The 24,521-nt window shown below is 39.7% G+C and overlaps 1 protein-coding gene across 1 annotated transcript; it reads right to left on the bottom strand.

Annotated features, from left to right (window-relative positions):
• Positions 1-1,383: 1,383 nt before the first annotated feature.
• LOC112203836 lies at positions 1,384-4,244 on the bottom strand. The gene is made up of 2 exons (XM_024344746.2): positions 4,059-4,244; positions 1,384-2,661 (listed from the first exon to the last, which is right to left on the bottom strand). The coding sequence occupies exons 1-2, from the start codon at positions 4,242-4,244 to the stop codon at positions 1,384-1,386; spliced, it is 1,464 nt and encodes a 487-aa protein (XP_024200514.2).
• Positions 4,245-24,521: the final 20,277 nt, after the last annotated feature.

Below are 24,521 nucleotides of genomic sequence, written 5' to 3'. Positions count from 1 at the left end.
AAAAATACCTCAAGACTTGTGTTGCCCTCTATAAGCATGCACTAAAGGGCGACTGGGAAGCCGCTGAACAAATCTTGAAAGAGGATAGGTCACTTGTATGATGCACGGATACGGCAATTTGGCCTCGTATCCCGTATCGATCCGGGATACGGGTACGATACGGCTTGGATACGCTCGGATACGCGGACCCAGATTGGATACGGTTTGGATACGTCCGTATCCTTTGCGGAGACGTAGTATGTAAATAAACCGGATATGCCGCTTGGTCGTTCACTTCTCTCTTCTCCTCTTCTTCGCAAGTCACAGACTACAGATCAATCAGACTTGTTCTTCTCTTCTCCTCTTCTTCGATTCAACTGGAGCTTGGAGGTTGGAGCTTCAATTAGGCTCGCTTCGTTACGTTCTCCCCTCTCGTCTTCTTACCCATATGAATTTGATTGCTTCTGTGATGGTACAAGTTCTTCGATTGGTTTTAAGGGTGTGATGCTTTCATGGGTTTGATGATAAAAGGATAAGGATGAAAGGATTTATGGGTTTGATTTCTTCGATTCGATCAGAAAGGTCTGATGGTTTGGTTATATGGGTTTGATTGCTTCGATTCGACTAGAAAGGTCTGATGGTTCTGTTTTTTTTTTTTTTTATGACAATCTGATGGTTCTGATGGTTTTATGGGTTTGATGCTAAAAGGATAAGGATATTTTAATACCTTGATAAAAAATATTAGTTGTTGCCACTAGTATGTTAGGAAGAAGATAAGTATAAAATATATATATATATATATTATATTATTTAATTGACGTATCCTTCTCGTACCCGTATTCAACTATATTTAAGATTTGCCGTATCCACGTATCCGATCGTATCGTATCCAGATACTCGTACCCGTATCGGTGCTTCTACTCACTTCTGAGTGCTAGCATAACAAGATCAGGATGTGAAACAGTTCTTCACGTTGCAGCAGGATCAAGACATATCCACTTTGTGCAGAAACTGGTCAACATGATGGACAAAGAACACTTGGTACTGCAAGACATAAATGGAAACACTGCCTTGTGCATTGCCGCTGCGGCTGGATCTCTAGACATTGTCCAGATTTTGATAGACCATAATAATTCTTTGCTGACAATTCGAGGTGGTAAAGATATGGCACCACCCTACATGGCTGCTGTATTAGGACAGTCGGAAATGGCATGTTACCTGCAGGGGCGGAACCAGGATTTGATCTTTGGGGGGGTCCATACATAAAGTAACGATCATATAATCGAATTATTAAGTTCGAATAAAAAAAAAAACAGTATGACAATAATTTAAAAATCTTATTCAATAGAATTCGTAAGCAATAAGCCAACAATCAAGAAAAAATAAAACAATAATTCCATTGACTCAAAACATAACTCGACGTTCTTGCATGTCTCGAAAGTCATCTATTATTGAGTCGATGGTAAATTTTTCTGCAATTTCTTTCTCAATGTACATCAATAACGAGTCTGTAAGAAAGTCATTCTCCATTCGGTTACGAAGCCTTGTTTTGACAATACGCATAGCAGAAAATGATCGCTCTGTAGTTGCTGTAGACACTGGAAGAGTAAGCACAAGCACAATCACTCTATAAACAAGTGGATACCTTGTTGATCTTCTAGTTCTTACTAACCACTGAGATAAATCAGACATAATTGAAATACTTTTGAACTCTTGATCTTGAACTACATCATACTCAAAAAATTCAAGTTGTTTCTTGAGTTGTAGTTTCTCATGATCTGCAAAGTCATGTGGATAGAATTTTTCTACCAACTGACATACATCATCAATCTTGAAACACTTACTTATTTCTCTAGGATCCAAAGCTGAACTAAGAATAAGTAGCTCTACAGCATGCTCATTAAACCGATTATTCAATTCTTGCAATTGAGAATCTATGGCAGCATAAAATATATCTACCTTGTAATAATGCTGAACTGTCCAGTCATTTTGTTGGTGACGAGCTCGACCTCCTCTTCCAACATAACGAGCATTCATATCTGGGATATCTATGTTACGTGCCTCACAAAATGAATTTACCTTGGCAAATAAAGTATCCCATCCATCATCTCTCAACTTTTGAATGAATGCTTTAGTAGAGGAAACAAGATTCATGGCATTCAAAATGTCTTGAGATTGACTTTGCAGAGCTAGACAAAGTTCATTAGTATTCTCCATAATTTCTTCCATGAGATGTAAGATGAAGACAAATTGATACGATGTCATTGATTCATAAGCAGAATCCGCATCTCCTGCTTGAGGACTCTTCCCTTCCTCAATTATGTTCATAAGAACTTGACAAGTTGGGCTAAACCTTTGTCTCAAACTAGAAATAGATCTGAAGTGCGAACTCCAACGAGTATCTCCAGCACGCTGCAAGGTTCCAATTTGGTTAAGTCCTCTTCCAGTCTCAAGTTCATCAATTGAAGTCAAATATGCAATCTCTTCTGCTTGAGCACTTTGAAATTCATCATTACGCTTGCATGAAGCACCAAGAATATTGACAATAAAAGTCAATTTAGTAAAAAACTTTTGAATAGGAATAACTTCTCTCGATGCTGCTACTAAAGCCAATTGCAATCTATGTGCTAAACAATGAACATAGTAAGCATACGGACAATCCTTCAAAATCAGGTAACTTACCTGTACAACAAAAGTGAAAAGATGTTGGAGATAACCGACCGAGAAAACTTGTTTTTTTCTTCCATTAACAACGGTCTGTACGGTAGGTATACTAAAGTTCATCCTTTTTTATACATGCATTTTGAACATTTATGGGTACAGAAAGGACTAGGAAAACTTCAAAATCTTAAAATTATGAATGAATAGATAATTGGTCTACCAGTGGTCTATGTTTGCATATTCTTAATGTCTTTGTGTAAAAATTGCAGATTTGGCCTTTCAGTTGCTAGTTGCTGATAAAGCATTAGCCAAGGCACGTACTAGTTCGCAGAAAAATAAAACGGCCTTGCATATCTTGGTTCGAAGACCTTCAGCATTTGGTGGCAGCCAAAGTCCACGAATGTGGACTAGACTCATTAAGTCATGTGAGTGAAGTAATTCTTCAAAAATTAGTATTTAGCTTCATTACTGTAGACCATGTTGCTTATGTTCTTCAACTTTTCATCTCAAGTACTCCCAGGTTTGAAGTTTGCATGCAAAACAAAGTTGAAAGAAGCTAATGGAGCCCTTCAGCTAGTCTGCCGCCTCTGGGAAGAAATCTTGAGAGACGAGCATGATAACGTGATGAGGCTGATCAAATTTCCAACAAACTTGCTATTTGACGCAGCAGAATTAGGGAATTATGACGCAGGTATCTTCAATCTAGTGCATGAGATAGGTTCAATCAGGGATGTCATAGTGACATATAAGGATCATCAGGGTAACAATATTGTGCATATGGCTGCAAAATTAGCACCTCAAAATCAACTAAATCTCGTGTCAGGCGTAGCTCTTCAAATGCAGCGAGAGTTAGTATGGTTTGAGGTACTTCCCTCATTGTACCCTTAACCATTATGCTTACCTTTTACTCTGACAGACATTCTATTAAAATAGCCATCTAGTTTTCCTCCCTTACTGAGATGACGAATGATGTGACCGCAAATGCATGCTCAGTAAAAACATCTGGTGAATTTATTTTATGATTTTTTGCCACATCAGTTGTCACATTATGGTGGATTCTGGTTGGTTTAGCTAACATTACTCCGTTTTGTCTTTTTTTTTTCTAATACGAATTCATTTCATGGTTTCACATTCAAGTTAATAGATCTCATTAGTTGACTGCTTGTTGCCTTCTTTACTTTTATATGTTCGAAATGGCAGGAAGTCAAAACAATTGTCCAACCTCAATACATAGAGATGGAAAACAACCAAGGAAAAACTCCTCAAGAATTATTCACTGAAGAGCATATGGTGTTAATGCGTCGAGGAGAAAAATGGATGAAGGTTACCGCAACTTCATGTATGCTAGTTGCAACTATTATCGCAACCGTTGTGTTCTCAGCTGCATTTAGCATACCTGGTGGCATAGATGATCATACCGGAAAGCCAAACTTTTTGAAAAAGAAGGCCTTTCTAGACTTTACCATAGCTGATGAAGTAGCACTCTTGTCCTCTTCAACTGCAATGCTGATGTTCTTGTTCATCCTTACCTCGCGGTATGCAGAAAATGATTTCCTCAAGTCCTTGCCCTTGAAGTTGATGGTAGGACTCACTTGCCTTTTCATCTCTATAGCATCTATGATGATGGCCTTTAGCACTGCGTTATATTTGTCTTGTTAATATGGATCAAAATGGGTCCCAGATCTTACATTTATATTTGCAGTTCTCCCTGTTGCTTTGTATGCGTTTATGCAGTTCCCTCTCATGTCTGATATGTCCTCTTCAACATTTTGTTCAAGTCTTTTATTTCAGCCATGGCAACGTATGATATACTAAAATGTTGGACTGAAATGTGTACATATTTGACCTAGTTAAATCTTTGGTCCCTAGCTACAATAATGATGTTATATATTCTAACAAGAATGAAGTTGTAACTACAGATTGATCATCTATTATGTACATTTAAGGCATAATCAGATGAACATGGTGACAGTTTTACTCTTCAATTTTACTTATGTTCTATTTTTTTTTTTTTTTTAACAGAACTCATGCTCTATTATATAGTACATCTTCTGATCTTTACAACACCAAAAAATCAGTGGCTTTATTCCTTCCCAAACTTGTAAAGGAAATGAGCTGAACTCGGCTCAACATATTATACTTGACAGAGAATAAGTCTTTTGAATATTGAATTAAACAATTTGAAGTACTAACTTTCTCTCCGTGAGAAACCCTAAACCTAGCGCTGCTTCCTTTTAGCCGCGCGCCTCTACTCGACGTCGTCTTCGACGTCTTCTGCTCTTAACTTTCATCCATGGCCACCATTGAGGACATGACGGCGAGCTTCGCTTCCTCTCTTGCGCTGGCAGGGGACGATGTGGTGGACATGGCCAAATTGGTCGCAGGACCGGTGCAGCGTACCTCTCAAGCGTTTCTATTGGGACGCTTTCTGACCACCAAGACGGTGGCTCTCAAGGACGTGCGCCGCCACTTTCGGCGTGTGTGGATGCTGGAGAAGGGATTCCAGATTCAGGAAAAACCAAAGGACCGCTTCCTTTTCTCTTTTGACGATCGTGGGGTTTGCAGAAAGGTTTTGAAGGGAGGAGCCTGGAATCTTAACCGGGCTACTTTGCTCCTGCAGGATTATGATGGTGCCACCTCAATCAACAAAGTGGATCTGTCGTCGATCATATATTGGGTACGTATTACCAATATTCCACCTTTGTTTGAGACTAAGGAGAATATTATGAAAATAGCATCTATGGCTGGGAAATATCTTGATATGGATGAGAAGTTGTTTAAGTATGAAAGGGAGATTCGGGTTCGGGTTTCACATGATATCTCTAAGCCTTTTTTTTTTGAAAAAAACAATGAGGTTGGGTCCAGGCATCGAGGAGGAGATCCATTTCTTCTTTCAGAATTTGATTGGCAGGTGCCGCAGTTGTGCTCTTATTTTTCATAAAGATGGGAGGTGTACTGCTACTGCACCGTCGACAACCTAGGGAACTAGGGCTGGTCCTGTGCTCCAGTTCGCTGAAGGTAGGTTCCAATTGGGTGGGACAACTTTTCAGTTTCAGTCCTCTATCCCATCTCCTGTGGCATGGTCGCTATTTACGGACGTGCAATTTGTCAGGCCTAAGAAGGACAAGAGGTCTGTGGTCATCAGGGATGCTATTTCTAGGGCCTCTGTGAGTACAGATGATACATTGGCAGTGGTACCAGTGGATGATCCCATGCCAAAGAATAGGGACATACCAGTATCTCAGAATGTGTCCCCGAAGAAGATGAAGCATGGTCTAGAGGCAGTACTGGAAGGTAGGCAAGCTTGTTTTTTGCCTACTAAGAAAGTGAAATTACCGGAGTTCCCCACCCGTATTTCTGCTAAGTCTTTTGGTCTCATGGAAACTCCAGATGGTTGGATGGTATCCCAAACTGGGGCAGATAAGGAATATGTGGAGACTTAAAAGAAACGGGGCTGGCCTCTTAGAGCCAAGAACAAGAATCCACCAAAAAATAAGAAGTCTGATGCTGTTATGGAACCATTAAGGTTGACCTATCCTACTGTTTCTCCTTGCCCTATTTCTAAGGGTAAGGGGAAAGTTCAATTTTCAGTTTTATTTCTGTTCTAGCTTACAAACTATGGGTTCTTTTTACACCTAGTTAATGAATCTCCTGGAGTACCACAATTGAGTACATTGACGAAGGGAGATTCACAGTAGTTTCCTCTGTGTTGATGGAATTTTATAGGTTGTAGGCTTCTAAATAAGTGAGCTTCATTGTACTAGTGGATGGTACCTGTATTCCCTTAACTGCTTGACCACTGATTTAGGGTACAAGCATATAGGGCTTATTTGTATGTGCCGTTATGGCTTTGGGATTAAATGAAATCTCTATTACTCTGTCAAAAAAAAAAAAAAAAGTCTTTTGAATATTGATAGGCTAAATAATTAATTGCTCGAGCGTGAGCAGATCCTATAATTTTCTAAAACAAAAGCAGTTTGGATCAATCTCTATGCATACATTTATCAGAGCTTTGATCATAAAGTTGGACTTTCATTTATACAAATAAATTATTTGAAACCTTTGAAAAGAACACTTTCATTATTATTATTATTATTATTATTATTATTATTTTGAGGTTGTTATGTCACTACCTTTATTTACCTGTTATTTCCTAGTCATTTGGACGGCAAACGACAACTATCTTTACTTTTTACCTTCGTTTCGAGCTTTTAAGGGCTTCAAAAGTTGACTTTCGTTTCAATCACTTTTTGAGAAAAATTCCTTCAAGAAAGCTGTAGAGAACGTTAAACCGAGTTTGTGGACACGTGGCACACTCAAATTAGAGTTCGTATGAAGAAGTTATGGTCTAAAAAGAAAAAATTACTATTCTGAAAAACTTATTATAAATAGCAAGAACTTACCTAGATAACTTGCCATTTTCGAAAAATTACCAAACCCTAAATCCGTTTTTCCCTCTCGCTGACCCGAAACTCAACCTTGACCCAGCATAATTTCCGCTGTCCGAACACCTGACAGTGCGCCACCGGTCCCATCTAAACCACGCGTCCTTATCTTTCTCTCTGTCGTGGTGGTTTCAATCGGTTTGAAGTGTAGAAAGAGTATTTGAGCAAAAACAATATCAGCCGACTCGTATCCTTGACCTGATCAGAACTCACAACTCCGACAATTTCTTCTGACGAAACTAGTTGGGCTTTAAACATCATACTCAGATGGCTCTTGAGACTCACATCAATCCCTCCAAACATCTTGATCCGATTTGAAGCGTGGAGCCGAAAACAAGCTTTTGAAATTCTAGGATTTTTTTAATTTCTGTTGAGGTATTTTCAGGCTTGGCCACTTGTTTTTGATCGCTTTCGTAGTTGAAGAAATTGTTGGGCTTCTCATCACGACCCAAATCAGAGTCGAAGGTGGCACGTAGGGCCCACACGTCCCCACTTCTGGTGGCGCGTGGGGACGCGTACTGCCTCCTTTTATCTTATGGTTTTGCTCGTTGGATAGATCTTGGTGTTGGGGGCATGTTGACATAAATTTCGTTGAATTTGGTTAACATTGGGAATCGATCCGAAATTTTATTTTGCTGATTTTCAAGTTTCAATTAGGGAAAATCGGATTGTTAGATCGTCATCGATTTTTCTCAGGAAGGTAGAATTGTTGAGTTGACAAAACCGATGAAGTTTACGTTGAATCCGATGTTATTTCAGATTTTTGATGAATTTTTTTTACGAAGGGATTTTCGGGTTTCGTTTCCGAGTTGTATTTAATGTTTGAGCATTTTAAATTGTTGTTTAGGAGTCGTCGATTGTACAGGACGATGTGCAGAGCCATTGCTAGATAAGGATCCCTACACTTGGGGATTTTAGCTATGAACTGTGGGTGGACTTTGGTTTTAAATATAATTGCGGGCGATTTTATTTTTTGGAAATAATATTTGAAATGTGTTTTCCTTGGACAATCGGGCGATGATAATTGTCTTCACGTATTTTCGGTGATTTTCTCGTGTTTGAATTAAATATGGTTTATTTGACATTTTATGCAATTCGATGGTTACTTAAGATTATTAATTGAATTGCGATATTATCAAATTTAAAATATTTCAATATGAATCTTACATCAGATTTGGACTATCGATTGATTAATTACTTGTGATTTCTTTGGACTCTTTTGACTTAATTTATGATTTCGATGATATTTTGGATATTAGAATTGGTTTCACTACTGAAATTTTGCTATGATTGATTTCAAGTATGAAATGCATTGATTGGTGAAGTTTCAGATTTAGGTCTTGGCTATGTTTGAAATATCTGGATTGATTTTTTTTTTTTTTATGAAATAAGGGCTGGTGCAGCTGCCCTCAAGTCTTCATTAATGAAACTACTGAATACAAGGGGGGAACGTAAAGCCTAAACCCCAAGTAATTAGTAATGAGAGAACATCCCGAACAATAACTGGAGCTCCCATTAATCCTATGTATTCAAACATGCACCAACAAGTAAGGGTTGACATACCAGATATCTAAGCAACTCCATTTGCTTCACAACGGTGACATACCAGAAAGATAAAGTTCATACAAAGCCATAGAACAATTAAACATGCTTTCCCACTATGTTGTCGGCTAGAAATAACTCTAACAACACTTCGTTTCATCCTGCCACTAGGAGGTTGTGTCCATTTGATAAAGACTCGCTTCCTCTATAGGACAGACAAGGCACTTTGAATACACGCATAGGCATTCAGCCCAACTCTCCCTATAAAAATTGGATAGGGACTTATTGAAATCAAAACCCTAATAACTAAGAAATAAACAAAGCAACTAAAACAAAATAAATACACAAAAGCGCCCATTGACCCAAATGGGTGCAACAGCAATGCCCAGGCCTATTACAGGTAACAAAGAGAACACATCTCTCTCTCTCTGTCGAAGACTGCACCTACACCACCACCACTGCCCAGCCACCAAACCTACCTCCCCACCACCGGCCTCTAGTCTCCACCGCATTTGTAGCTACGCTACTGTCAGACCACCGGCAATCAACAACAACCATAGGCACACTACTGTCATCCTCGAATCAGTGATTTGTCACGTCTGGCCACTGAAACCTAGAGAGAAAAACTAGGTTAAGAAAAAACTGGCCACCATAATCTTTTTTTTAGTTAAGAAATTTTTAGATAAGAGAAAAACCTTGAGAGCGGCGGTGGGGTCACACGTGCCTGTCCAACTGTACTTCGATGGTAGAGCGAGCTACTGGCCTGGCATGTACATGGTACGTGCGCCGGATGGGCTGACTGTTGGGTGGGTGTGCTGAAAGCTCAGAGGCTGAGGTCGAGGAGGGGGTTTCTTTGTCTCTCTTGGTGGATGGTGACTGCATGTAGGGTGGAGTTTCTCCTAGGGGTTGGGATCAGAGACAGGTGCCATCTTGGCCTGGTAGAATGGCAGCTTATGGCGGATATCTGGATTGATAAATACTTTAGAATGTTGAGATCAATGCTCATGGAGTTATTGCTTGGTATGAGAATTAATGACTTCTTCTTACATTTCGATTGTTTATTGAATTGCGATTTATGTTATTTGAACCACTAAGAGAGAGGGGATAGATTAGTAGTCTCATAACATTGTAGCGCTAAGAGAGAGGGATGTACTGGTAGCTATATGCGGAGACACTAGAAGAGATGGGATGGATTAGTGGTCTTCAGGAGAACACACTAGGAAAGAGTAGATGTACTGGTGGTCATAATGGAAGTGGAGACACCAGGATAGAAGGGATGTACTGGTGGCCGTGGAAGTAGTTGTGGCTCCAGGAGAGAGGAGATGTACTAGAGGCCTCGGTTGGATTATCATGTTTTGAGGTTTGTATAATAATGTATACGGGTCTATTTGTGTTAACCCCTTGGTCACTGTGGTACACCTAGCGAGGATACTTGTTAGCCTTGATTTGTCGACTTCCTTTCCCGATAAATATGTTTTTGTGATTGTTGATTTTAAGCTTTTTCTTATGCTAAGGTGAATTGCATGCTTGGTTTTAAGAGTGTTTAAAGTGGGAAAGTATTAAGTCCTTTTCATTTATTTCGATTATTTATTTTCATCCACTCACTTTAACATTTTTCAAATACTTTCCCCTGGGCCCTTTGGTTTCAAATGCCCAGTCTGCGAATTAGCTGGTTTAGCATAGTAGGAGTTGAGGCATAGCATCCTTCCGCTGCTACAATTTTGTATAAGTTACCAGTTTAATCTATGTGTAATGTAATTTGGTTTCTATTCGATTCTAGGTTGCTCTGATTATCTATTAGGATAATTGTTATAATTTAGGAGATTGTATTTGAGTTTCTAACATTTAGTATTTGTTGTGGGAGTGTTGGACTATTGTGGTAAATTTATGGTGGAGTTGAGTTGCTTTTGGGGAGCATATACGCTCTAGGAGATGAGATTGGATTTTGATTTTTAGAAGTGTAAGTATTTTTCTATAGATTTTACCCATTTTTAGGGAAAATACTATTTACTTTTGGGTAGGGTTTCTCTAAAATGGGTCCCGTGTGATGCTCTGCTAAAAATAGCACGCAATTTAAAACCCTTTTTGTTGTCAAGTTGTAGTAGTGAAAGTAAGGGATCGTTCTACGCCAAGGATCAAGGGTTCACCTTCAATTTATGTAACCTAGAAACTATAATAAAACAAATTTAAAAACACAATTGGGGGGGGGGGGAATTATTGATTAATTATGCTGAAAATAAAGTAAGAACAAAAGATGAATCGAAAGTAAAGTTTGTGAATATGATGATGAGCAGTTAGGAGTTCGTTATCCACAACTAAACACAATCCAAGTTCCAATTTTTCTTCCTATGTTTATTACTAAGTCATGAGAGAGAGAGATTGATCAAGTTACAAAGCTAGAAGCAAGCTAAGTACCTTATATTACTTCCCTATAATGTTCTAACAAGAACAAGCGCCGTTATTAGAACCTTTTGAAAACATGCAACATAGAGATCACAAGCAGCTCCTACATTTAGCAAGTTCTAAAGCATTAAGCACATATGGAAGGATGTCAACCTAAGTGTACAAACTAGTACAACAAGCGTGTCTAGTTGCATTCCTCATCTTTGGTACACACATAGGCGAGAGGTTTTACTACTTCGGTTAAAATCACAAAACTATTAGGTGAATTGCTATTTAACCTAGCACCAATTACATGCATATCCTATATGTTTGCAACCACATAAAACATACATATAAAAGACTCATCTAATCCAGAACCAAAGAACAATCTCATCGACAAAGTAACTAAAACATAGAAATTTATTATGAAACTTGAACCATAGTTTAGGGCTTCAAACTAGCCCCTAACACAAAAGTATTTAGCTACTCATTGTTCTAAGGTAAACACACAGTAACATATTGAAAATAAAAGGGCAAAGTCGCAGAAAAAGAGAGTGAAGAGTCACGGTGGATGTTGCTTGAAGATGGATGGTCACGGTGGTGGGAGATGGCGACTTTGGTGGCTTCTTTTCCTTATGCTTGTATGGAGCTTCGAAAATCAGAGAGCTAGGGTTCTTTTGAGGCGTGAATTCTGTATGCTATGGTCTCTAATGACGCCAAGAAGCCTCCTATTTTATTGTTTACAAACCCCTAACTTTTCTCTTCAAAACCGGGTGAGTTCTCCTTATTCTTCTCCAATTCCACTTGCTTGGCTGCCCCACAATCTTCTGAACCTTCCTTAAGTCTTTCTGATAGTCTCTTGATAAGTATAATGCAGCAAAAATCCAATAAAATTCGTCCCAAAATCTGCCAAGAATATCTTCAGAAAATATAGCCTTTAATTCACTTTCCTTTCTCAACTAGGACTGATTTCCCTCTCCATGTTTGACAAGGGTTCCCAGCAGATTCGAAGGTGATATTCTGCCACATAATACTTCTGATGTCACCCTTCAAAACCGTGAAAAAAACCTTCTAGAAAGCTTCTTGAAACGTGGCCAACAACGGTCTTGAAAATGCTTCGCATAAAGACTTGTCAGAAATTCCAGATTTTCCTTATCCTCTGCTCATATATGCAGCATCGTAACTTCTTCATTACACCACCTTTCTGGATGATTCTTGATTCTATACTGCTCTAAAACATATATTCTTAAATTCTGGGCAGAGAAATTCATGATTTTCATCCCTTAAGTCCAGTATAAAAGTCTGGACTTTGAGGAATCAACTTTGAGCACAGCCTCCGGCTTCCTCCTTATCATTCTGGACCAACTCTTTGCCTTCAGTTATAGTAGAACATGTGATCTTCAAATCTTACCAGGCCTTTCTTCATAATTCCACCCGAAGGTTCTTCAAAACAGCTTCCCAAAACAGAAGAAAATAAGGCAGACTTGTACTCTGTTTTCTACTTCTCTGCAACTGTTTTTAACGCCAACTCTCTCCATCTTCTCTTGAGTTCTAGGACCAACTGAATCATCATAATCCATCCTTTGCATCACTACTTCATGTGAAGTGCCTTGATTTCCCCATTGTAGCTCTCTTTTCTCCTTAACTGCTTCTCAAAGTACCTAAGAAAATAACAAAGTTAAATTGATCTTTTTAAGGAATAAACTAAGCAAAAGTATAGAGGTTTGAACTATAAATTCATAGAATTTTATGCTCCTATCATGTGATCACTCGGATTTCAGGGTGAAATTCAGGTGAGTCCTGTCATAGATAGGGCCCAAATGACTGCCCTTAAGCATTCATCATTAATGAAACTGTAGAATACAAGGGGGGACATGGTGCCTAAACCCCGATAGTATACCATAAACTTTAAGATAACATCTCGAGACAATAACATAAGTCTCAAAACTAAGAAAATATATTCTAACATGGACCAATTAGCAAAGAGTGCTTTGCTAGCTACTCAATTCGCTTTACAATTATGGTGACAAACTGGAAAGACAAAGCCATAATATAATAATACTAACTTTCCCACTATGTTGCCACCTGAAAATAAATTTGGTGACACTTAATTTTATCATACCAATAGGAGGTTACAACCATTTAATGAAACAAGAAACTCATCACTTGACTAGGACAGACAAGACACAAAATGTGTGCAGACTGGGACAAAGCTTACCTCGTCCTACTAGAAAATGATAGCGACTTATTAATGGCAAAAAGCTATGAAATACTAAAAGGTAAAAATAAACTAAACCAAAATAATATAAAGATATATAAGTTCCAAATGGGTCCAGGCCCAAAGCCAATCCAAGAAATGGTTTTAGCAGCCTACTAGCCAAAGTTCAGACAACTCCAACCTCCACACCACCATAGTCGCGCCACCAAAACCAGATCACCTTTAGTGGTCTACCACTGTTACCCTACTCATGTATTGCCGGCAGACCCGTCCACCCACCATGCGCCCTACACCAGCTACGAGTCGGTCCCTCCATCATTCGTGTCGTCAAGTCACTCCACCACAGTAGCAGAGGGCACGGGAGAAACCCAAAATTGCTGCACTACTAGTAACCCGGTCACTCCATTCCCTGATCAATTTTGTCCGCCATTAAATCCGACAACAATTGAATTGATCCGCCGCCGTGATTTGCCATAACACCCTAGCCTTTACCTCAACCTCTCTTACAACCAACCTTGTCTCGAAACCTTGAGCCGAGATGGCCACTAAGCATCCTATAGAGTCACCCATGAACAATGTACTTGTGATATCCCGTATCCAATTTAATTATTTTTTAAAATTGCCTTTGGGTTTACATTTTACAAGTCATTTTAAGGATTTATTCCTTTTACATATTTAGTTAGGTGCTTTCCTTTTAATTACTAGGTTTTGTCTTTCAATTTTTCAATTACTTATATTAATAGATATTAAGTTTTTTTTTTATCTGATTTTATCATCAAACTTTCATCTACGCCCCTCCTCAACTAGTAAATAAATGAGAAAAACTAAAAAAAATAAAAAATCGGTTTAAATACATTATTTTACTATAACTTTTTAATTTATTGTGAAATTAATTGCTAATTAATTCTGGCACGTATCAATATGGTAATTACTAATTACTTTTCTTCTTTCTCACATCATCAATGAGGTTGATCTATCCCTAGGAGGTTGAATAACTTAACTTTCTTACTTTTGTTGTTCTTCAAGTTGAAAAACTTGATGTGTAATACCCTGAAAATTCGTTATTAATTTTTCAGAATTTCCTGGAATTAATTATGTGTTCGATTTCGTGGTTCGGGGATGGAGCGAAATTGTTTCGGACGATTAATTATTCGAAATACACGTTTTAGGGGGGGGGGGGGGGGGGTTATGTAGTTTGACTATTTATACGTTAGGATTCTGTGAAAACTTCCTCCACAGAAATCGTAGAGCGCATCGATACAAGTTCGTGCATATGCGGAATGCGAAAATCATAGTTCGTATGAAGAAGTTATGATCATTGGAAAAAGTTTCCATTTTGAGATATATAGGAAAAATCCTTTAAAAAAATCAGAAAATCATAATTTTGTGAAAGTAAAATTGAGATTGGAATTGGTCTACTCATTTCATTTCATAGTCCCTTTATATAGGGATAGAATTACAACGGAAATATCGATTACATTAATGATACTAAATGCTGATTGATCCGTAATTGCGCTGATTGATGGTAATCACTGATTCCTTGATTCCCTCTCCGTCAGTTGCTTTGACGAAGGCACACGATATTTTTTTCCTTTAACAATCCCCCTTGTGCCAAGTCAAAGACGAAATGGTGCATGAGTTGTTGCCTCACTAAAAACCTTGCCAAGTAACAATAAAAACCCTGTGGGACAAAAAATACACCTTGGTCAATGGAAAAGAGCACAACGCACCTTCTACATTTGAGGCTAACATGTGTGTGTTAGACTCCCCCTGACATCTACACCTCCCCTTGATACTTGCATTAATCAAGGGAGTTTGGAAAGACTTCGCATTCCTATGTTTTTCACATGTTTCTCAAATGTGGCCTTGGGCAATAATTTGGTGAACAAATTTGCCACATTCTCCTCAGACCTTACTTGATTCACTTGAATCTTGAGGAGAGCCTGTTGTTGTTGATTGTAGAATAACTTTGGCGATATGTGTTTTGTGTTATCACCCTTAAAATAACCTAGCTTCATCTATACGATGCAAGCTGCATTGTGTTCATAAATGCAAGTAGGCTCTTCAGTGGTAGAACTCAAACCACTAGTCCCTCGAATATGTGCAATGATAGTTTTTAACCATACACACTCACGAACCGCCTCATGTAGAGCAATGATCTCTGAGTGGTTCGAGGAGGTAGCCACAAGGGTTTGCTTGGTTGATCTCTAAGATATCGCTGTGTTCCCATTGGTAAATACATAACCAGTTTGGGAACGATCTTTGTGTGGGTCAAAGACGTATCCAGCATAAGCAAAACTGACCAAAACGTCATTTGGCGTTTTAGTGTAGTGAGTGGCGGTTTCGCCATCGACATTTCATTTAGGGATTGCAGTTCCATCTGCGGTCCCTCTTGTCTCTCTATAGGGAAAGAACAGTCACAAGTCAAAGGTTCCTTTTAGGTATCGAAAATGTTCTTAATACCATTCCAGTGATGCTGCGTTGGCGCTGAGCTAAATCTAGCTAACAAGTTCAATGAGAATGCAATGTCTGGTCGAGTACATTGGGCTAAGTACAATAATGCGCCTATTGCACTTAGATAGGGAATTTTAGTTCCCAACACCTCTTCGTCATCTTCCTTTGGATGAAATGGATATTTCTTCGCATCCAAGCTTTGACCGATCATGGGAGTGCTAGCAAGATACGCTTTGTCCATGTTAAATTGCCTAACTTTTGGACATACACAGACTGGTGGATTAGTATTCCACAAACTCAGTGTTCTAGTTCAAGGCCTACATAGAATCGAGTTTTCCCAAGATCCTTCATCTCAAATTTGGATTTCAAGTAGCTCGCGGTTTCTCTTATTTCATCAAGAGTACCTATTATGTTCATATCATCGACATATACAGCTACAATTGCAAATTCGGAACTTGTTTTCTTTATGAATACGCAGGGGCATACTTCATCGTTCTTATATTCCTTCCTAATTAAGTAGTCACTTAGACGGGTATACCACATCCGCCCGGATTGTTTCAATCCGTAAAGTGAGCGTTTCAACCTAATTGCAAACGCACTCCATGGTTTAGAGTCACTTGACTTGGGTAATGTAAGGCCATCAGGAACTTTCATATATATCTCTGAATCTAGATCCCCATAGAGATATGCAGTAACCACATCCATGAGCTCCATTTCCAGTCCTTCGGAAACTACTAAGCTAACTAAGTAGCGGAACGTTATAACGTCTATTCTGGGAGAGTATATCTCCTCGTAGTCAATTCCAGGGCGTTGTGAGAAACCTTGTGCCACATGGTGAGCCTTGTACCTCAGGACTTCATTCTTCTCATTACGCTTTTTGACAAAGACTCATTTATGTTATACAGGCTTTACACTTGGTGGGTTTAGCACTACCTGACCAAATACCTATCTCTTTGTCAGAGAATCTAATTCTGCCTGGATTGATTCTTTCCATTTAGGCTAATCTGATCTTTGTTGACATTTTGCAACAGAGCATGGTTCGATATCATCGTGCTCTATGATTCCTTGAGCAACAGTATATATCATCAATGTGTATGGAAGATCTTTTTATCAACTCATACACACTCTCATAATCCTTTGAGATTTCTTTGTTCTCTGGAATCATTTCAAACATTGGAATGTCCTCCAGTATTGATTCATGGACATAACTGTAATCAGAGACAATCTCATGAGAGGGATTCTCTACATTGATGATTAATGGATCGGTTTGTGCCTTACTCACCCTCTTCTTCCTTGGGCAAGTGTCAATGAACTAAGTGGCCTCCCCCTCTTCCTTTGGGGAGCCACGGCCTCAACCACACCTCCACTAAGTGTGGTTGCAGTGCCTCTATCTGTGACACCGTGCCCCTTGCTGGGGACTTCTAACCTTGCAGGCATATTTGCAGCTGGTATATGTGATCTCATCACTTTTGCGATATCAGTAAACATATCAGGCATCAAATCTGCTATGTTCTGAAAATTGATTATTCTTTTCACTTCACTTTCACTTTATGAAGTGCGGGGATCAAAATGAGACAGCGTGGGGACAAACCACAACAATTCCTGTCGTTCTCTTGGAAAATCCTTTTTCCTATCTCCTCCTAACGACGGGAAGACTGTCTCATCAAAGTGATAATCCGCAAATCTAGCAGTAAAGAGATTGCCTGTCAAGGGTTCCAAATAGCGGATAATTGTTGGGAATTCGTATCCAACATGAATACTTAATCATCTTTAGGGACCCATTTTGGTACGCTGTGGGGGCGTAATAGGCACATATATTGCGCAACCAAATATGCATAAGTTTGAAAATGTCAGGCTCATATCCAGTTACCAACCGGTATGCAAAAAATGGTTGGCTAGCAGTGGGTCTGAAATGAATAAGTAAAGCTGCGTGCAATATTGCATAACCCCATGAAAAAATAGGCAGGTTGGTGTGCATAACCAATGCCCTAGCCACCATCTGTAGCCTTTGGATGCTGGCTTCTACGAGACCATTCCCTTAAGGGCATCCCACAATTATTTGGGTGTCTTTAACTGAAGGTACTCCCAGCGTAGGCTAGGATCAATATGTCGCCTCAGAAACATTAAGACATTTGCTTTCACCTTATTAGATAGTTCATCATCTTTGGGGTCGGTAATGGTGACAGTGTAGTCTTTTGCCACAAATGCAGTTTCTACATCGGAAACCCAACGGTGGTACTCAAGTCCATCTGAGTCCAAAATGTCAAATTCAGGTCGAGTTGGATCAGCCATCTACATAAACAAGAGAGAAGAAATAAATTACACAGTCACAAGAGAGAAGACATCCACGTGAATTATTTTCCAAACATATGAATTAGATTTCAAGACCAAGATTCGTAATGGTCATGTTTTGTTTTCGATGCTATGTGAAAATACTTTATCACGGGAAGTGTGTGTGTATAATGCGCATGAATTTTCATTTTCATGGCAAAGCGGATTGTATATGGTGCATGCTAAAAATAACCATAGCACATTTAAACGTAGAATATATAAAGATAAACTTCATGGCATGCTCAAATTTCACACATATACAACAAATTATATACTACACATAATAAGAGCAATAATATATCATGCATAAAATAAAATATAAACAATAGCGTAATATAAAGGCATGCATAGGCATAATTTATATAAGCGTAAATAAAATAAAAACATGCTCAAAATTTCATAATAAAATCATAAATAATAAAATATAAGGCATGCTTCTAGGCCCGCTTTTTCTTTTGCTGGGCCTTTTTCATATGGAGTCAACAGCCCAAATCGGGATTCTTTTTTTTCTCTCTTTTTTCTTTCTTTGCTTTTCTGCGTCTTCTTCTTCGGGTCTGCAGCAGATGGGTTGTTTATGCAGGTGTGAAAGCATGCGCAGGGCCGGCTGTAGCTGCCGGGATGCGAGGCCGGACGCGGCTGGGCTACAAGGAGGTAAGGCTGGGCGCTGCTAGGCCGCTGCGACTGCATCACTGTGATCTACAGGTGTTGTAGGCGGCGAGGCTGGGAAGGCATGGTCTGCGAGGGACAAAGGCGGGGGAAGGGTGCGCACAAAGGGGGGATCTGCGCAGGCTCCTGTGTTGCAGGCTGCGTGGGGCAGCGGGCTGAGGTCGAGGCTGCTCTCTGGGGCTGGCCGGCTGTAGGTCTGCGTAGCCGAGGAGAGAAATTTTTTTTTTTTTTTTGAATTGGTGGCGGCACTTCAAAAAACGTTTTTGTTTTCTCTTCTTCTAGGGTTTTGATTTTTTTTTTTCGACTGGAGAAAGAAAGAAACTTATAAACTAAGTGTTTTTCTTAGCTATTTGCTCTTAGCGTGCTGATAACGTGTTAAAGTAAAATTGAGATTGGAATTGGTCTACTCATTTCATTTCATATATAGTCCATTTATATATGGATAGAATTACAACGGAAATATCGATTACATTAATGAAACAAAATGCTGATTGATCCGTAATTACGCGGATTGATGGTAATCACTGATTCCTTAATTCCCTCTCTGTCAGTTGCTTTGACGAAGGCACACAATATGTTTTTCCTTTAACAAATTTCCAAATCTGGAAACTCCTTCTCTCTCTTCCAGCTAGACCCCATTTCGGCCGCCTGAGTTGTGGCGGCGATATCTCTCAGCATCGACCACCAATCGACATTATTCTTGTCCCTATCTCTTCGCCTCACTCCCATCTACAACTCTGCCAAGATTCACGACGTGGGTCGGCCCGTGCACCGCGCAGTAATGCCGAGAAGTGGTGGCGGCGCTGCAACATTTCGCCATCTTGGAACTCACGATTCCGGCCAAATTAGGAGGGGAGACCAACTGGACTTTGTTCGTCTTGCCATGCTCTACAAACTCACCTAGTTTCATGTGTCAATTCAACTCGAGGAAGACGAATTTCAGATTTGAGTGATTGTGGGCGATTTCAGCCTCTTTCTTTTTTAGCTAAATTTCGGCCTCTATACTTGAAATTTGACTTTGTTGTAGTTATGAAAGTTGTAGTTGGAGTTGAGATGAAGAATTTTTGTGTTGGAAGTTTTGTCAAATATTGACTTTGGGCCGCCGCCGGCGCCGCCACTGTGGTGGTGGTTTCCGACCACTAACAGCCACCTCTGGAACATTTTCTGTTCCTCTTTTTATTCTACACATTGATACGATCATTTCAATATATAGTTTGTAATTTTTGGAAATCGTATGAGCAAGTTATGAATTTTTAAAGTTTAAGGGTTTTCGGTTCGATCGGTTTTCGATCTTAGAGGATTCGACCGTCCGATCGACTTGTAATTTTGATAGATTGAACGTGTAAGTATTCCGGAGACCTCGGGTGGTCTTGGATGAAGTTTCACCTCGATTGGCATTACTTTTGAGATTTTAGTGCAAATGGGGGTTCGACACTTAATTGTTTTCGATTCGCGTACTAAGTTGTGTCGTACATTCCTTAGGTGATTGACAGAGACTAGTCAATACCTTATCCTTGCTGTAAGAGAAGACGCAGCGGGATTTTGAGGTGAGTAAATCTCACGTGGTTCATTTACGAACCGAATTATTTAATAGTCGGAATTGATTGATAATTGTAAATCGTTTTCAAAAATAAAGATTTGTTTGAAATAATATGAACTCGATCGACTACGGTTCATAGGGCTACGGCTCACAGGTAAAAAAATGAATTTACATATAAAATGAATTTCTTGGTTTTAATATCTATGAACTATAGTTGGTATTAGTGGTCATTCCTTCGTGAATGACTACGCATATATATATTTATGTGGAATATATATATTGAATGGTGTGACATTGGTGAAGTAATGATTAAGAGTTGATTGAATTGTTATTTTGAGCATTTCTCTTACGAGCATACAATTATCATGATGTGTTGATTATTGTGTAAAAGTGTGTTTTGCTTGAGGAAAGTATTTAAGTCGTAGGATTTGTTTTAAATATTTTGTTCTGAGGCCCAACGGGTCCAAAGTTCGACGGTTTAACGATAACTGAAGTAAGATTGTCCTGAGGACAGGGGTGTCCAAAGTTCGACGGTTTAATGATAACCGAAGTATGATTGTTCTGAGGACGGGGGCATCCAAAGTTTGACTGTTTAATAGTAACCGAAGTGCAACATATCGTAAGGTTGAACCTCAGCCGAAGTGATCGTCTGATGGTAGAGCTCTAGTCTGTTGCAAGCATACCGTCATGATGGTAACGGGGTTACTGCATTATGAGTGCGTAGTCTATGTATGTGTACCGTCATGGCGGTAACGATGTTACTGCATCATGAGTACGTAGTTTTCGGAGAACCTTACTGGTGTTCTTTCTTGGTTTACACGTGAGAATGGGATTCTATTAATGTGATGGTGTTGATGGATGATCATCGACTTTAGTGTGAGTTGTTTGACTTCTGTATCGATTTCCGTTTCATTCTAATTGGTTGATTTTAAATGTAATATCCTGAACTAAACGATATGCAGGGATTACTATGGTTTGGATTGTATACTGTTGGTGAATTCCTAAACTAAATTTCTATGCAGGGATTACCGGTTTTCATTGATAATGATTCGATTGTCACGGTTGTGACATGTGTGCTCCTAAAAACAAAATGATTTTATTGTTGGAATTAATCATTGTGATGATTGTTGTCCTCTTGTCGGAATGATGTTTGGGGTTATTTAGGTTTACTTATACGAGCTTGCAAAAGCTTACCGGGTTTGTTGTTTCGACCCGGTGCACTATTCCACGGTGTAGGGGTTTTTGTGCAGGTCGGAGTAACGGTCATCAAAGCTGAGGGTTGATTGCTGTTGCAGCTTGGACGTTGAAGAGTACGTTAGTTTTATTCTTCCACTGTGTAGTGAGTGTGTTTACTTATTGAATTGTCAATCAGTTTAATTTGTAAACTCTTTGTACATTAATATGTGACTCTAAAGAATGATTCTGTATTTGATGTTGGTGAGCTCGGTTTGTTTTATCACTTAATTTAAATGAAGAATTTTCTATGTGTTTTCTTGTGCTTGTTAAGTTTCGCGTTTCGGATTCGAAATTTCTTTGTTCGAAATTCGGGGTGTGACATGATGCCCCTAAAAGATTCAGTATATGTCAATATTTTCGTGATCCATATAGTCATGGTCAATATTAAAATCAGTAAAAAAATGTGCCATGATGGTTGTTTTGTAAAAGGAGTGATTGATCATGATTTATTCTTATATCCACTATATATTTGATGGTTTTATAACATATTTAAATATGTTTCAACCAATTTGGTTGATTGCTAATTTTTTATGTGGACTGCTGATTACACGCATTTTTATGTGTGTAATTACATTCTAAACAGTAGAATTAAGTTAATCTCCAAAGTAATAATTATGTAATTAATCTATTTTTATTTATATAGTAGTAAATAAGCGGAGTTGTGGATTTCGCAAGAAGTTGTGCAAAATTGGAGCAGAATGGGGTTTTCGACAAAAAGATTAAAAGTCAACTGATTGACCATCAGGTCAACCAAGTCCACTTGGCCCAATAGCAAGAAGTCCGAGACCCAATACCAAAGAAGCACACAAGTGAAGACCTAAGCCCATTTGTATTACATCATTGTATTCAAATTTCAAATTCAAAATTGATGTGATAGAAATAATAATTAGTGGACCACACACATCACACATGTGGATTGAGATATTTATTTGTGTTCACACTAGGCACACACTCACTTACACTTTTGCCCTCCTATTTTATTGATATTTTCCAAAATGTTTTCTACACTTCTAATTCTCTACATTTTTGTTAGGTTGTTTTAGTTTTTTCATTTTACCTATTTTCTACTTGTTTTTGAGCCCTTGAATCTAGGGTACAAGTCCAATCTTGACCCTAGAACCCAAGGGCGTATTTAAACACCTTTGCACACACATTGCACAAGCTTAAGACCCATTTTTCTACAACCTAGGCCTTTTGGCCGAATTTAGAGACCTCTCCTCCATTTTCCATCTTCTCTCTCATTCTTTCTCTTCTCAATTTATCATTCTCTACCATTTTTCAAGGGAAAATCAAGGGGCTTTCACTTCACATCATCAAGGCTTCATCACCACAAGAGATTTTGGCTTTGGTAAAGAGTGGGGGCTTAATATCAAGTTGGGTTCATGTTTGCCTATAGCAAATTGTGAGCTTAATTTGTGTTCCGTCTCTCCTCTATCATTTCTCTTAATTTCTTATATATTTGGATGATGTATTTAAGTATGGGTAGTGAGTAGTTCAATTTTTGGAGTTAGGGTTGTCAAGCCCTAACTCATCTTATATAAATGTTGATGTTTTACTTTTAATAAATACAATTTCCATTGTGTATGCTCTAAATCTGAATTTATTGGTCCTTAGAAGCATGTTTTTAGGCTTTGTCATCCTTTGAAATTATGTTGTGGGCAATTGTTAATGCTCAAAGTCTGGCGGTAGCCTATCTTTCGTTTAACGCGGGTCCGGTGGGCGGACCGCTACTCTGAGGACTTGATGGCCTCCGCTAGCTGTCACACGAGAGACAGGGCGTCAGAGGGAGACCGCGTTGGACAGTCTTCACTTCTCTGATACCTAAGTCAGTCAATGCATATAGGCAGCATAACAATAAGTGAGTAGTAAATGCGTAATTAATGAGGAGAGAGGAGAGGACCTTTTATAGGTGAGGAGAAGACTGATCTTCTTTTTGTTTTCGATGTGGGACTGATGTGCTTTGATTCCCAGCGTCCTGAGCTTCTGATGCCATCTTAGGGCGGCGCGTGGCGGCTCGTCAGCAGTGATCTAGGGGTGATCCGGGGCTCAGGCGGTAGCCCGCCTGGCCATGCTTTGGTAGGTGACTCCTTTGGTGGGAGTTGGTACCCCTGGAGGTACAATGAGCGTGGCTCATTATAGCTAATTATGCTTGCAAATGCACATGTAGGTACAAGTCCCCCAAGTCCCCAGTCAAGGAGGGCAATCTTGGTTGGGGAGTTGATCGGCGGTGTGAAGCGTTACCTCCACTAGACTTGCAAAAGCATAATTAGCGTCAGTGCGTTGTCAACCATGGAATTAATGAGCGAACGCTTTATACCCTTTCGGGTGGGCCCCTGCTAGGCCCTCCAGGGACTCCCCCACTCCCTAGCCATGACGAACCTCCGGATGGTCGGCAAATTTGTTTGTTGACGGGGAGCTGCACGGAGCAGAGGGTGTTGGGTAGCGAGCCCAATCTTTAGTACCCAAGTGACGTGGGTCAACGTATCTGATCAGGGCTGTCGTAGACTGTTGACAAGTCCCCGTGTCCTGTAGGGACGATCTGACCGTAACGCCGCGTGGCGGTCGTTGTCAGAGTGAGGCGTTGCCTCGGGATTCGCCGCTGGCGGATATCCCCCTGCTGGTTGTAGCAGGAAAAAGCGTCACATAGACGTGGTTGGCGGTATTTTATTGAGCGATGTTGCGCTCAGCAAAGTACGCGGTTTGTAAGATGGAAAGGCAGCTCTGCCGGCGGTGTTGCGTGTAGCTGAGGCTGCCTTTCCTGCCAGTTGAACAGCGGAAGTTCAGCTCGCGGGGTTTTCCTTAGCGGGGACCTCGTCACTTGGAAGGTGACAAGTGAGAAGTTCCGCTAGCGGGGTTTTGCTCAGCGGGGACTTCACCATTTGGAAGGTGACAAGTGAGAAGTTTCGTTAGCGGGGTTTCGCTCAGTGGTGACTTCGTCACTTGGAAGGTGACAAGTGAGAAGTTCTGCCAGTGGGGTTTCGCTAAGCGGGGACTTCACTTGGAAGGTGACAAGTGAGAAGTTCCGCTAGCGGGGTTTCGCTCAGCGGTGACTTCGTCACTTGGAAGG

Source organism: Rosa chinensis, chromosome 5 (genome assembly GCF_002994745.2).
Source record: "Rosa chinensis cultivar Old Blush chromosome 5, RchiOBHm-V2, whole genome shotgun sequence".
Lineage (NCBI taxonomy): Eukaryota > Viridiplantae > Streptophyta > Magnoliopsida > Rosales > Rosaceae > Rosa > Rosa chinensis.
Note: the sequence above shows the minus strand (reverse complement) of the source record. Positions and strands in the feature narration are given on the sequence as shown.

Excerpts from the sequence above, each read along its gene's own strand:
- LOC112203836 (XM_024344746.2), bottom strand. The coding sequence starts at position 4,244 with ATGAAAAGGCAAGTGAGTCCTACCATCAACTTCAAGGGCAAGGACTTG. Across the intron at positions 2,662-4,058 it reads TCAAAAAGTTTGGCTTTCCG|GTAAGTTACCTGATTTTGAA; the intron begins GTATGATCATCT and ends TTTGTTGTACAG.